Source organism: Protobothrops mucrosquamatus, unplaced genomic scaffold (genome assembly GCF_001527695.2).
Source record: "Protobothrops mucrosquamatus isolate PMUCROS unplaced genomic scaffold, P.Mucros_1.0 scaffold682, whole genome shotgun sequence".
Lineage (NCBI taxonomy): Eukaryota > Metazoa > Chordata > Lepidosauria > Squamata > Viperidae > Protobothrops > Protobothrops mucrosquamatus.
In genome coordinates this window covers 230,963-246,280 of record NW_015386969.1, presented here as the reverse complement: position 1 = coordinate 246,280, position 15,318 = coordinate 230,963, and the positions used below count along the sequence as shown (strand labels likewise).

The window sequence follows — 15,318 nt, the reverse complement described above, 5'->3', positions numbered from 1 at the left end:
TTTTTCCAGCTCAGGGCTATTCAGGCCAAAATATTTTTTATAACAGAGGCAAAATAGTGCTGCCCGAGATGCTGTCAAACTGAGTTTGCAAAAACAGCTATTGGTTTTAGCCCATGAGAGAGAGAACAAAAGTCACAAGGCCCACTCTACACTTTGAGCAGGCAAACTGCAAGTTTATTAAAAGCAACATGTTGCTGCTCTTTGAAATCTCCAAACGCACCTGCCTAACAGTTATTACTTAATGAGTAATAGAAAGACCTAGGTCTGTGCCCATTATTAACATCTGTGTCCTGGGATCTATCATGACAATTTCTTGTCTCCTGCTTTATTGTTTGCAAAAAATAAAAATAATCCTCAGTCTAGACTTCAACTTGTCTGAAACTGTATTAAGCTAGAGGACCTGTTATGTGCTAGTGTTGTGTATTCATTAACATAATAGTTGCATTTCTTTATCTCCATCCCTTAAAAAAAAGCCTGCAGGCTCTGTAGTCTTCTCTTCCAGCTTTCACTATGACACTACATATCTTCAGTTTCCTGGGTCTTTTCCCCAGTAACAGTTTCCTATCTATTGCAAGGCCAATAGCACTTTTAAACTCTGTGACTGAACAAAACTTATCACAGGTAGTTTGGCTGCAGTTTTACCTGCTGTCTAAGAATTAGGAGTTACAAATTGGATGGCAGAAATGACTTTTTAAAGAGAAAAAGTGAGTGCAGATTACCCATCTTTTCCACTGTTGTCTCAGTCTTTGAAGGGGAAACTTTCTCAAAGGTCTTTCTGGCTTTTTCATTCACCAACCTCTCTTTTTGTCCTGCTGCTTAAAGTACATCAGGGTCTTCCTTTGCTGAAGAACTTGGCAGCCCAAAGTGGCACCTGCTGAAAGTTCTTGAATTACTCTCAGTTCCAAAACAGCTGCTGATTTTTTTTTCTTTTCTCTTCCAGTATTGGAGAGGAGTCAGATGTTTCATAATATATGCTTTAAGCTCCTGGGAATCCCAAAGGTGCTTTTTCAAAAAGCAACTGGACCTTCTTGGGTTTTTTTTGAAGATGTTTTGCTTCTCATCCAAGAAGCTTCTTCAGCTCTGACTGGATAGTGAGGAATGGAAGGATTTATATTTCTTTGCAGGCAGCTGGTCATTTACATTCTTTTAGAGAGTTGTTGAGGCCACTTGGGGGTGTCAAGGATGAAACTTTGGCAGCTACGTGCCCTTGTGTTTCAACTTGCCTTTAGAGTAAGGTGGGGAGGTATTACTTTCAAGTGGGTTAGATGGAGAAACGAAACTTCTATGATTCAGCTACAGACTGTGGGAGCCTGAAGCCTTGTTAAGGACACCAGAACAGATGTGGATTTGAAACAGACAGTTCCCATAACATGAACTTGTTTATATGGATTACATAATACATTGGGGATTTGGCTGGGAAAATTATTGTTTAAGTCTATGAATTGGTGTTGGAACCTCAGAGTTAGTTTTGATTAGACATTACCATGCAGTGTACTCAATAGACAGAATGAACCTGGAGTTTTATTTGGATTCTCAAGCTGGATATTGACAGGGGGGTTATCTGTGTCCTCAGGGTCACCTGGGTAGTGCAAATGACTGTGGAGCCTTCTTGGAACTGCTGAAAGGACTGTGTTATAGACTGGAGATAGATGTCATATCCCTACCCCTCTGTTGAGAGAGGGCTGTTCAGTTTTGACATAGATGGCTTCTTTGACCCCTCTTTCAAACCAGCAGTCCTCTCTGTCCAAAGTGTGGAGTTTGCTGTCTTCAAAAGAGTGGCCTTTGTCTTTTAAATGCATATCAACTGTTGAATCTTGTCCTGATGACTGAGAATCTCCATAGACATTAAGCTCCTGGGAACTTTATTTCCCCTCTTGCTGTGGAACAACTTATGTTCCTCAAGGGTAGACCACCCAGTGCATTCCAGATGTTTAGGACTATAATTCTCACAGTTCCTTGCAAATGGCCATACTAGTTGGGGATGATGGCAAATAACAAAATTACTATCTGGCAAGATTTACCCAGCAAGATTTATCCCTTCCATTGAGGTAAGAGAGCATGAGTTAGAAAGTAAGTCTCAGTAGTGGTTCCCACATTGTGGAAAATGCTGTCTTCGGAGGCACACTTAAGTTTCCAGCATTATGGAAGTCTCATAAATCCGTTTTAGTTCTGTGACCTGATCATCACAGAAATAAAAGGGTATTTTAAAAGTGTAGAAGGCCATCTAGCTGTAGTAATGTAGTAGTGTAGAATGTTATAATTAGGGGGTCATACTGCCTAAGGTCATTTTTGATTGAAGTACTTTACAAATACTGTAAACAAAAGACAAAATTGTGAGATTATTTCCTGGGACCTTCCTTTAATTCTCTTTTAACTCCTCAGGATGCTCCTGTCAAACTCAAGGTGTATTTATTTTCAGTGCAGTGAGTTCCAGTGCTCCTATCTGGCAGCTCCAGAGAGGGTTGTCTCATTTGAAACCTTGGTACTACAGTCTTTCTCAACAGTCTCTAGATCAGGGGTGTCCAACCTTGGCAACTTCTGGACTTTGACTCCCAAGCTGGATGTTGAAGTCCACAAGTCTTAAATGTTGTCCAGGTTGGATAACCCTGATCTAGATGGTCTTGTTCTATTTCTGTTTCTGGCTATTTTCTTTAAAAATGACGAGAGTGGCAATCCACTATAACTGAAAAACACCAAATTATAGAAGACTGATTCGGCATAAGACAGTTAGTGATGTCCAGTGGACGCTCTGAGCTATGAAATTCATTTTTTTCCAGCTCTACTCCCAAAGATGACACTGCCAATTTTGGCAGTTAAGCTCCAAATCATCGGTTGTGGATTCAAAGGCTTATTTAATCTGGAGACTTTGCATTTTTAGCTCTGAATGAGTTGTTCCTCTAAAGCAGGGATGTCAAACTGCCAGCCTGTGGGCCAGATACATTATAGCGAAACCGCGCCCACCCCATTGCCGGCAATGGCAAAAAAGTTGCGATACATCTCGACACGATACGTGACATTGCGAGTTTGACACCTCTGCCCTAAAGGTACTTGGCTCACAATGTGGAGATTCTGGACTTAGCCTTCCTGCTGGAATAGGAGAGCCTTTGCATAATTACATTTTCTGTGCAAATTGTAGCCATTTTTGCATCGGGGTAGTCACGCAAACCCTTGTCATCTCATGAGTTGCTCTATATGTTTATGATCTTGAATATCTTTCAGGTGGTTTAGCTGAAACAGCTTGCAGCTGCCCATGTAGTTATAGGCACATAGTAATTTGGCCATGTGTCACCATTGCTTCAGGAGCCTGAGCTTCTGCTTGCACCTCCCCTCCTTTTCTCTGTTTACCTGGAGATTGTAAGCCTCTTTGTGATAGGAATCTGCCCACTTGCATTCCATGCGTATTGTAACAGTGCAACGGTGTCAGAAATGATCTCTTTAACTATATGCTAGATAAGTATTGATATCAATTAACTGTACATATGTCCCAAAGGTGCTTTTTCAAAAGGCAATTGGATTTTGGTTTGAAAAACAAAGTCCAGTTGTCTTTTCAAAAAGCACCTTTCAGATAACCATGACCTGGATGACTGAGAATCTCAATTGACATTTAACTGTATATTCATGCATTTTCAGCCTTTCCCTCAATCTCCCAAGCCTTTAAGTAATCAAGTATACTCTGCTGGCTATCTACCAAGGTTCTGGGGCATTTCATGCAATGGAAAGAACACAAGCCCACCTACTGGATGACTGAAACATTTTCCATAGCTGCCTCTCCAGCATTGTGGCCCACTTACTCTTCTCTGACACAGAAAACACAATAGCCATTAGCTGTTATTTCTCCCAGTAGTGTTAGGAGCAACAGTAGCCTGAACCAGTTAAAAGTTTATTTGAATTCTCTCTCTCTCTGGCAGCAAACTAATATTCTTTCCTTTTGGTATATACAGCAAAAAAACTCACTAAAAAAAGAGAACAGATGTCTGACAGCACTCAAACAGGCAGGACCCACAGGAAAAGCAGTCCATTTGTGCAAGCATCACAGCCAGGCCATAGTGTAGGTGGCTCTCTCTTAAGTCAAGATTTGGATTGAATAGGAAATGAACCTAGTTAAAACCTGGAAAATTTGCCCATTTTCAGGCAAAGGTTTAAATTTAACATAAAGGCTTTAGCACCCTTGCCAAATGCTGAAAGCCATAAGAAAGCTTTTTCTCCCTAGGGCAGGGGTAGGAAAACGTTTGGCCCTCAACCCATTTCTTAAGTCATCCACAAATTGTGACCTCCAACTTGGGTAACTGTCAAATTTATGGCAATGTAGTTTCCTCATTGATGTTTAAATGATATTGAAGGAGATAAAGAGTGCTAAGACTCTGATAAGCTTAGAACCTTTTTTTAAAAAAAGCTACTTAATCCATTAAGTAGTGAAGTTAGAAACTCCAGCCTCATTTCCAGGGATGCCACTGCCTTGTCATCTTGAGACCTTGGTTTTGCCCAATTTTTTTTTTTAAATGGCTTCAAGGCATAAAGATTGTCTGCCTGGCTCCAGCCCAATCATAAGGGAACAGTAGTAGTGACATGCATTTGATCTTCTAACCCAGTGTTTCTCAACCTTGACAATTTTAAGGCATGTGGACTTCAACTCCCAGAATTCCACAGCCAGCAATGCTGGCTGTGGAATTCTGGGAGTTGAAGTCCACATGCCTTAAAATTGTCAAGGTTGAGAAACACTGTTCTAACCTCAGGAGTTCCTTACACAGCAGGATTGTGTAATTACTTGCAGCTCAGTAGTTCCCAAGTATGAAATCTACCTGCCAACCCACTATTTTCATGTATTTATAAGAGGTATATCCCCTTCAGCAGTAAAATAGCATTCCCTCCTCCAATCCTCCTCTGCAATACCTCATGAGAAAGGCAAAAGAATAGCAACAGGTCCAAAGTAATCCCAACAGTTGGACCTGAACATGAATGTTAAGTATCACATCACACTAGATTACTGAATGTCACTTTTGGCTTCTGAACCTATACTAACTTGGGTTAAATACAAACAATTGCTATAGAAACAGAGTAAAAGGGAGAAGGTAAAGAAAATATCATATGAGGATCATTCAAATATTTATCAGGATGATCCATGATATAGGAATGACTGCAGCTGTGGTTAGATCCCTCTTTTGGGACATTTCAGTTTTATTAAACAAATATTGTTGAACAAACACAATGCCAAGAAGACAACAATCATGATACACAAAACACTATACAACTGACTACAGTTCTAAAGAATTGCAAGAGCGCTTCTTCTGTTCAGATGTGGTTGTTTTTTTAATATGACAATGAAATAAGAGATGTTCAAAAAATGGCAACTGTACCAAGCATAAAAGAAAAAACCTGGGGTATCTTAATATTTTTATTGTTACGGCATTTGATTTGGAGGAACAGAAGTTTATTGCAATAGATGCCATTTTTATATAAATTACACAAATAGGTCCTAACTTCATGGAGTAAATCCAGAGACAGACTTCAGTTATTATTGCACTTTCTCTTCCCCCACTAATCCTCTGCAGTAGTGCTCTAGAATGCCCCCAGATTCAGAACACAAAGGGGAGAGGAACTACATATACCAATGGAATGGACACCTTAATGTTCAACAAATTTCAGTCCGGGCATCTCCTTTTGCTACTTAGTTATTGGAAGATGGGAATCTAATCTCAACATCATAAATGTCCTGGGAATTTGAAGGATTGTGGCTATAAAATCAGACACACACTGAAATATGACCAATACAGCCAGTTCCAATGATGAATTATGCTAAATGAGAAGCCTGGCCAATTCTTTCCAGCAGTTATAGAAATGTGCAATTAAGCAGTACAAATTCTCATTAAAAGTTGATGAATGTACTTTTCCCAAATAACTTCAGTGAAGTTAAAAGACTATCTAAGAATGCTTGTGATGTTCTATCACTGTTCAACAACATCTCCTTAGGCTTCATGGTTCCTCACTTTCAAATTAAATAGAGGAAAAGAATATGAGGGAACTTCAATCTTGGGATGGTTAGATGGGTTAGTAGTAATCCTATTATCATTACTGAGGGTGGAATTGACATTAAGAAAGTTTGGAAACTTTTTCCACTAGAAAGGAATCTTTTCTGCATAGGGATTTTTGCAGAATTTGATGTTAGTTACCTAATTTGGATAATAAGGTGTCTGCCAGAAAACAACCAAGCTCAGAGAGCACCAAGGACTCATTTCAGCTCTGAGGTACAAACATTCTCCTTTTATTTATTGCCCATTTCTAAATAGGGGGGACAAAAGTTACAGTGAATGCAAGATAATTTCAGAACCTTTACTTTCGACAGAATTGGAAAAGATAACAGCAAATGCAATAGGGCCAGAATGGGTGGTGTGGTAGAACAAAGAATGGCAAAGGTAACAGCCGGCATTTCCCAGTCACACGATGACACGTTCTTTCACATTTGGCAGATTCCTCCAAACAATTAACTCTGTGGGTTAATTGGAGAGAACACTTGTAGTTTCCAAGAGAGGAAAAAAAATCTAGGAAAAATCACTGAGCTCTACAAAAGCTCTGCCATTTGTAATATTTTGCCATTCATTTTGGAAGACAGTTTCCTAGTAAGCCCAGTGAAAACCAATTGGCTGGAACCATGAGTCACAAAATTGCATCCCTCTGTTTCCTCTGATCCTTGTGGCATTTTCCCAATGAGAGGCTGAGAAAAGTGTTGTGAGAGTGCATTGTGTCTTCAGAAAATGATACATCATTCCATATCATTAATACATCCTTGGGAAGTTCAGGTATGAATTCAGTGAATTGTTCTGCTGAAGTACAGGTTTCATCCAAACTAACCAGTTTAATTTATGCCGATCCACTTTGCAGCTGCACAGTAGAACCTATAAGTGGGGCAATACTGAAGTAGATTTAGTTAAAAATGATTGCTGTATTCAACCCCATTATATGCTAGCATCACTTCACAGTAAACAGAAGGGATAGGGCAAAAGCTGGGAGAATGTAATTTACTATTCAGTTTATTAATCTAGTTCAAATGACAACTTTGGAACTTCTATAACAAGGAACAAAATTTCTGTACATTTTATCAACTAAGTTAATTTATTTAAAAGACAAATTTGAACTCCTAAAATTCTTGTTAAAACACTAGAAGTGCACTTAGAATACAAGGGGAGGGGGAAGTACTTTCAAGGATTAGGAAATCTTGCTGCTGTGAATTCCGCAAGTGACTGGCAGAAACGTTTCTACTTGCTCAAATACTGAAAGACAATGGCCTGGACCCAAGGAGCTCACATGCATGCAGAAGGCACTTTGGGACATCTACATATGGTCAGCTTTCCCTTCTGGCTCCTTCAGGGGTCATTCCAAGATGGGGAGGAGCGCACAAAGGTCAGCTGTTGGAAGAGGTAACTTGAAAAAGCCCATGATAAACCCAGGCACTCTTTATTTCTTGGACAACCTCACCAGAACAATCACTAAATGATCCAGTGGAAACTCCCAAAATCCTAGCCACCAAAGACTTATTAGTCCGTGCTGAAGCATAAATTAAGCAGTTCTTTCTAGAAGGCAGCATGAACAGTTGGCAGTTAAATCAAGACACCCATGCCAGATATGCTATGTCATTATTGGCTCTAGGCCATCAGCTAAATTTAAAGGAATCATCTTCCAGAAGGTCTTTCTCACACATTTAAGCTTCAGATCAATACCACATGACTCCTGAGCCAAATGTGTATGAATCAATCTTTTTCTGGTCAATGTACACTCAAGGTCAGCATCACATCTACTTAGTGCAAAAAGCTGCCATTGAATGCATTTAATTATATAACAAAAGCATCCATTATCTAGCTGGGGTCTTACATGTATTTGCCACTGATGGGCATTGTAGTTTTTCATTCTGAACATGTCTTGCTTGTGCCGCTCTAAAATAAAAAAATTAAATTACTTGGGACTAATCTCCAAACACTGTAATACATTCAAAAGCAATCGCCAAATCCCATCAAAATCTTGTAAGTCTCTTCACCACAGCAATCCTATTCCATTTATTAGTATTCTCAGTAAACGTGATGGAGTAGAAATCCACCTGCAACTTCTCCTCTGTAGACAGTGAAGCAATACGTACACACATTTTGTCTCAAGATCGGGGCTCCCAGGTACATATAGTCAGTCTGTAACTCCATTGTAAAGACACAGATCTTTACAAATAGGTTCATTTCCTACTGAAAACATAGATATATCAGGACTAGTTTGTATTATCCCTGTTTGCCATATTTGGCCTCAATCAACACATGAGCAAAATAAAACCAATTATCCTCAAAAATTCAAGACCATGTAGGAGAATCAAAACTGGAATTAACCTGTATGACAAGATTCATAGCAGCCTCTGAATTCAGGATGTGGCAATTTGTATGGCATGATTTGTTAAGTACATGAAATATCCATGGTCTGCATGGAAGCCTCACTTATGAACAAATTTCTGCATTAAACAGCAGAGTTTTCATAAAGCATAAGAGGCTTTAATATTTGTTATACCTAAAGAACCAGATGTTAAAGTCTGCACTATTGTTGCTATCAGATTGTTCTGAATTCTAGGCATAGAGGTAGAAATATATAAAGATGTAGTCAGCTTCAGGAAGCTGGAAATGAAATATTAACCTTGAATTGTTCATCTTTCAGGAACCATACAATGATCTCTTCATAGTCTCTATCTCAACTCTGCATAAATGTTCAGAGTCAAAATATGTATTAAGATAAACATCACCCTTAACACTCAAGAAAAAAAACCCCAATGGCTTACTGTATAAGAATTTCCAACTAGGGATTTATATATTGCTGAAGGCTGATACCAAATCCAGCTTTGAAAAGTAGGTATCAAATCCTAATTTATTAGAAATAAAATCCTGTATCTGGACCGATATCTGAATCTAATAACCAGAGTTTCTAAGTATTTAGGAAACCTGGGCTTCTAATTGATGATCCATGTCAAACAATATAATAACACTAATTAAAATAAAGGTGCTAATACATTAGAAATATTTGTAGTCTCCTGACTGCAAGCATTCAGAACTGAAACAGATATATGAAAAAAATATATATCCAGAAATGAGTAAGAAAAACAGACCTTGGCGAAGATGAGCTTCAACAGAGAGTCCATTAGAAAAAAGCAAAATTAGAAATTTGAAGACAGGAATAAAAACCATGGGAGAGCCTTCAGTTTAAGTTTATGTGTGCCAAAGTATCTTGGAGGAAGTCATGTCTGTAGTCTTTTCTCACCAATGGAAGCCAAGTATTAAGAATACTTCTTGCTTTTTTCATTGATCCCTCAAGGAGCGCAATAGGACTTGGGCCATCATATCATCTTCATCAGCATCATAATCCTAAATACAGAAGACATAAATATGCATCAGTGGAGCAATTTTGCCTAATCCAGGAACTAATCACAGCTGCTCGAAGGAGGTTTGACTGGATTAGCATGAAAGACAAACAAATAAACAAGTGCTTTACTTGAGCTTCTGCCATCAATTTATTATCTAAATAAAAATTTAGAAAGGCACAGGGTCTTTCTCACTAGCTACTTTTTATACTGGCTGAATTATGACAAGCCATATTTTTAAAAAGCAGTCTATTTTCAAATTGATAGAACAAGACTACTCAGAAGTTAAAAGGTATTTTGCTGCTTTAGGTTTTTGTGTAATAGACGAAGAGCCCAATTATAACTTACCACAAAAGTATCATATGAAAATTGATGGCGTCGCTGAAGATGTTCCATGAAGTTAGCACTTCTGTAGTGTGGATCTCCCCAGGGCATTGATACACAGATTGGACAAACCTGGAAAAGTTGGTATCTCATTGCCATGCATTCTAAACCATGTCCATCAGCAAGTAGACTACAGAAGTTCCCTAGATTAAAAGAGGTTCTGCCCTTGAAAGTAAAGCTAAATTCTCCCAATATTAACTCCATTTTTCCTCAGCATGTTGCATTATAGAAATCAAGATTTCTACAATGCTCCAATTCTTCTCCAGACCATCTGGCCACTCCACAGGAAGGGCAATTGGTATTTCCAGAAAACTAACAAACTATTCCTAAAATGGAGAAGCAGATATAATCCAAAAGAAAAAAAAAGAGTTTTCTAGACACCTCAGAAAGTTCCATCTCTGAATTGTAAGTTGTATACATTTCTAGTTCATTTTCATCAGGCACAAAGATACCATGAACTATCTTCTCTCATCTCATCAAATATCCCAAATAGGTATTTGGGTGGCGAATTCCCTAAATGTTTTTTGAAATAAAGTTCAACATATTTAGCAAATCATGTTGCTCCTCTGTGAACATATTTAGGGTTCTGAATTCATTTTTCAAGAATAAAAATTTTGCTCTGAGATTATTAATTCCCTGCTTGAAAGGCTTCAAATATTTGAATACTTTCTATATGAATTTTAAAAAAACAGCCTTATCATGAAAAAAGACTAAAACGTAACTCAAGAAAACCTCTGAGACAATAACACAATTTTCCCTAATGTACAATTTTTCCTAGAAAGCCAAGATCTGATTTTTGGCCTGTAAATGCCATGGCTGGTAATGTTATGCTAGAGAAAAGGCCCCCCTTTTTAAAATCTGTTCTTGGATGTATGGGTTTTTAAGGGTGAAAATGGGTGCCTTAAAAGGCTGCACACAGCAATTTTGTCACTTAACCCCACCATATCTTAAAATGTCAGCTTGAGTTGGGGGAGGATTAGAAGATTCTATGGAGCGACATGGCAACCATAAATCTCTGCAAAGTTTAAGGCATCTGTTTCACTTCTTAACAGTTTCCAAACCATTTTTTAGCCCCAACCAACTTTAGGGAGTGCAAATGGGATGCTGGGGGACTGAATGCAACCTATGGATTGTTCATCTCTGAATCAGACTATGAAAAAAACATTAATTACCACTCGCTTTGTATCATTGCTGTGAAAATTTTTGCAGTGTTCTACCAGTCCTTCTTGGTCCAGATTTTTTTCATTGCAATAAGGGCAAGGAAATGTAAATCTATTGGGAACACTCCTGCAGGAATACACAAAAAAGGCCTTTATGGTTTAGAAAAAAGTACATAAAGCAAAATATTAAAGAAGAATTCATGAATACATCAAAAGCTTTTTCCTTTGCTGTAAAAGATTACTGCTTCTTAGTTTGATCAAAGCAAAAGTTAACTTGTCTGAGAAAGAGGACTGATGGCAATTATGGTAAGAAGGGTGTCACAAACAGATTTATAGTTCTCCCAATCCCACCCCCAACCCCCATGGGAGCCTGATATAAAAAAAGCCTTAAAGTGAGCAATGGCTATATAAAATTTCTCAGGTTGCTCACAAAAGCAATTAACTCATACCTTACATAGCATTCTGGACTACGGGTGTTAAAAACTAGAGGTTCTTTTGAAGAACATTTTCAGAATTAAACCTGGTGATCTTATATAAACTTTCAGAGGGAAAAACAGCAAGTAGGCCATGAATTATAAGGTAGCAAGTTTTGGGGGAATGTCAGCTGCACAATCATCAAACCACTTCCCATCTTTTGTTGCTATTCAAATGAAGAGTGGTTGGCGGTAAGGGTTCAGATGAGAAAAAAAGAAGAAACAAATATCCCTTATTTACAGCAGATTTTTCTCTGTTTATCTTTGTTCAAGATAAATACCAGCACACAATTTAAACTTTTATGAATGGGCATGCTGTAATTTATCAAGATTACCTGATATTCTGTAGTGGTTCTTTAGTCACAGCTTTAACACCTTCCATTATGTAATTCTGGTACTTCGAACAAGCAGCTGCATGACTTCGCAGCTTTGAGAGATACATCTGTACAGAAAATGTAACAAAATATTCACTTTTCACCATATTTCTTAACTTAAACGTGAAATATATTCAGGGGACTGTATGGGAGGATTTGAGTAAGACACAATGGAAATTATAATGTATAATTGTAGAAGAGAATAACAGGCTAAATTAATATGTAACATGCCAGCAACGCTGAAAACTGACACCTTGTTCATTTGAGCACAGTCCTTTCTTATCTTTCATTTTCTGGAAGGCTATTATTATTATTATTATTATTATTATTATTATTATTATTACTACTACTACTACTACTTACTACTACTACTACTACTACTACTACTCTTATATGGCAAATTACATTTTTGATCTTCTATTAGGCAAAGAGCGGTCAACTAGCCAAAACATCAACTTATCTAATTTAAATTTTTCATGGTGACAGGTTCTCAATAATAATGCTGCACATTATAAGCAAATGTCCCAAAAGTTATGGTACATGTTTTAATATTCTTTAGATTTTCATTATTTCTGCTTGCTTTTAACATTTTTTAAATAATTGTGTGCTTAGTAAGCAGGAAACAATTAACTCCCAAATCTCATATTTCCCACTGAATTTTCCATAATTTGCTTTAAAAATATTTAAGCAAATTTTTGATGTACCAAAATTTTTCAATCAGGGAATATTTATTAATATTTACAAGTAAAAACTAAGACATTCACAGCATCTCAATTTATTTACAAATATTCAGTGCCATGGAGACTTATATTTATATGTTTAGAAATTGCCTTAAATAGACACTGAATCAATTACTGAAATCATATACAGCCAGATAAGCTATGAATTCCCACAAATTTCATAGATTAGGGTACAGTATATTAAGAGTACCCTTATTATTTCCTGAACTGAAAATTATTAACTGAGCTTTTAATTGCAAAACTCTTTTTACAACAGTTGCTTCATGAAATAAGGCAACTCAAAAGGTAATTCTACTCATGAAAGAACAGTAGCTCAAAACAGCCCCAAAATACCAACATCTAAGATATCAGCTGCTTTGGAGAGAAAAAACAACCCACAGCATCACAATTTGGAAAGGACTGTGCAAGTTCAAAGTTAGTAAGGAATCTGAAAATCAAGTCCTACAAAGTGCAGTTAAAGGAACTGGGAAGAGCCAGATGAGGTTATATACAACAGCAATATTCAGATATCTGAAAATTAGCTGACATCTATTGGTAGCAAAGTAATGGGCAGTCTCTGCTGTCAAGAAAGCAGGACCAGAATTATTGGATTAAAAAAAATCCAAGATGTTTGTTCATGCTACATGTGAGGAGAAACTTGACTGCATCAACTATTAGTGGAAAAAGCTGCCGTATTAAGTCTATTAACTTTCACTGAAGATTTTCAAATAGAAGCTGAATAGTCTTCTGTCAGAGATGCTATAGTGCAAGGGTGTCAAACTGCCAGCCCATGGGCCGGACGCATCACCAGGAAACCGCGCCCACCCCATTGCGGGCAATGGGGAAAAAGCTCCGATACGTTGCGCGACATCACGTGAATTCGCAAGTTTGACATGTCTGCTATAGTGGAGCCTGCACTAATTCAGGGTTTGGATGAAAGGTCTTCTAAGGTCATTTCCATAATTCTATGGTTCCTTAAAATATCATATCCACATACATTTTACATTAAGTAACTGAAAAAACATAGCTAAGGGCACATTAGACCAATACTTTCTACAAACATTTCCTTTCCTAAAGAAAAAGTGACATAAGGATTTGCATAAAATTTTCATCACTTTCACACTGATGTTGGCAAACACAACCACAACTGTCTATTGTGGCAAGGTCTGCTGATTCTATATTGGTTACCTAACTGATTGGTCTTATGACAAGGTCTGCAAATTTTTATTTCTAATGCATTTTATTTCCAATGCATTTCCAGTACAGGCAATGGAAGAAATTAAGTCCCCTTTTGGCATTTCCATCAAAGATTTGAATTGGCTCTTCCCTATCCCAGTCTTTTTTGAATTCTGTAAAAACAACAATTGCTTATCAAGACAGAGTATCACTATATTTATTTGCATCATTATTCATTCTATGTAGTAATAAATATAGGTCAGTTTTTCATACTTTTTGATTGCAGCCATTGCAAGTAGTCTCTGTCATTTCAATTTGCTTTTCCAAATCCAGAGCTCTGCTGCCATGAGCCAGGGTACTACGGCAAACTCCACAAACAGGCTTTTTAGGCTTAAGACATTCCTGAATGCATGGTGTGCAAAAGCTAACACAGAAAAATATACATATAAACTTTCATTGATTTAAAAATACAGGCATGTACTAATTCCCTTCCACTCCCCCAATAAAATAAAATAATTGATAAGCATATCTCAGCAATGTATCAATGCACTACGATGTAATCTTAAATGGGGAAAAACATCTTTTAACAAAATAGTAAATAAAATTACTATTTTAAGTATCCATAAAATTTGCTTACAGCTTAATGAGAGCAGTATACTTAACTGTGCACTTCAAAGATGAAATCTTGTTACAATAGTATTATACAACAGCAAGAACTGGATCCTGTTTTTTTAGCAGGATGCTGAGCTATTTAAACAAAATAGCTCAGCATAAAATTTATTAAGAATGCATATATCTAATAGGGTTTGAAGTAGAAACTTCCATGCTTGGTACTGCAATAGAGGTTATCTTCTAATCCATCCAGCAACCAGGTTCAGAGACAATTACAAAGTCATAAATGTTAAAACATTGCAAATGAATATAATTAACCAGGTAAGGAAAGATAAAATAGATACACGCTCAATCCCTGTATACCTAAAATCAAATTAGAGCAGAGAGAAGAGAATGTTAAACTCCTGAAGTACCGGCTGTTATATCATTTGGATGCAATTTAGAAATTACCAACAAAGATAAAAATGATCTTAGCTGTTGTTGCAGTTAAGCAAAGTTCTGAGCACAATATTAATGTATAGCTGATAATATTTGGTAATATGCAGCGTTCAAGAAAGAGTTGTGAAGGCCTGGAACAAGATGTAGTTTCCAACCCCTCACATGAAATTTTTTATGACCATGGCCATACTGTACAATTAACAAAAAAAGCTGCATACAGGAGAAAGAAAAAACAATACCTCATCTCAACTGGCAGCTGGTCATTTCCATAGCTGTAAAAATAGATGCCATTTCTTCGAAAGATTCAGATATTATCATCTCAGAAATATACAAGGATGAACTATTTGTCTTGTCAGTTCCTAAATGCTTCAAATATCCTAATATAGGCTGTGCGTATCAATTCTGTCTTAATGACCAAAATATGCTTAGATAAAATATGATAAATCCAAAACTAGTACTACTTATTTTTCTTCATTTCTACCACAGTGCTACTATATTAGGCCATTCAAATTCCAAGGCTTCACTACAAACAAGAATTAATTACATAGCAAAAGTGTTTGCTGAATTCATCAAGAATTTTTAAATAGATTCTATTCAATCACTATT

At 37.1% G+C, this 15,318-nt stretch overlaps 1 protein-coding gene across 1 annotated transcript; it reads right to left on the bottom strand.

Annotated features, from left to right (window-relative positions):
• Positions 1 to 9,090: 9,090 nt before the first annotated feature.
• RNF114 (ring finger protein 114) lies at positions 9,091 to 14,972 on the bottom strand. Its single transcript, XM_015818120.1, has 6 exons — positions 14,952 to 14,972; positions 13,936 to 14,086; positions 11,729 to 11,835; positions 10,933 to 11,047; positions 9,725 to 9,832; positions 9,091 to 9,380 (listed from the first exon to the last, which is right to left on the bottom strand). Exons 1-6 carry the CDS (start codon positions 14,954 to 14,956, stop codon positions 9,315 to 9,317), a joined length of 552 nt encoding a protein of 183 aa, XP_015673606.1. The 5' UTR covers positions 14,957 to 14,972; the 3' UTR covers positions 9,091 to 9,314.
• Positions 14,973 to 15,318: the final 346 nt, after the last annotated feature.

Excerpts from the sequence above, each read along its gene's own strand:
- RNF114 (XM_015818120.1), bottom strand. Across the intron at positions 11,836-13,935 it reads GCAATGGCTGCAATCAAAAA|ATGTATCTCTCAAAGCTGCG; the intron begins GTATGAAAAACT and ends TTTTCTGTACAG. Across the intron at positions 11,048-11,728 it reads GAACCACTACAGAATATCAG|GAGTGTTCCCAATAGATTTA; the intron begins GTAATCTTGATA and ends GTATTCCTGCAG.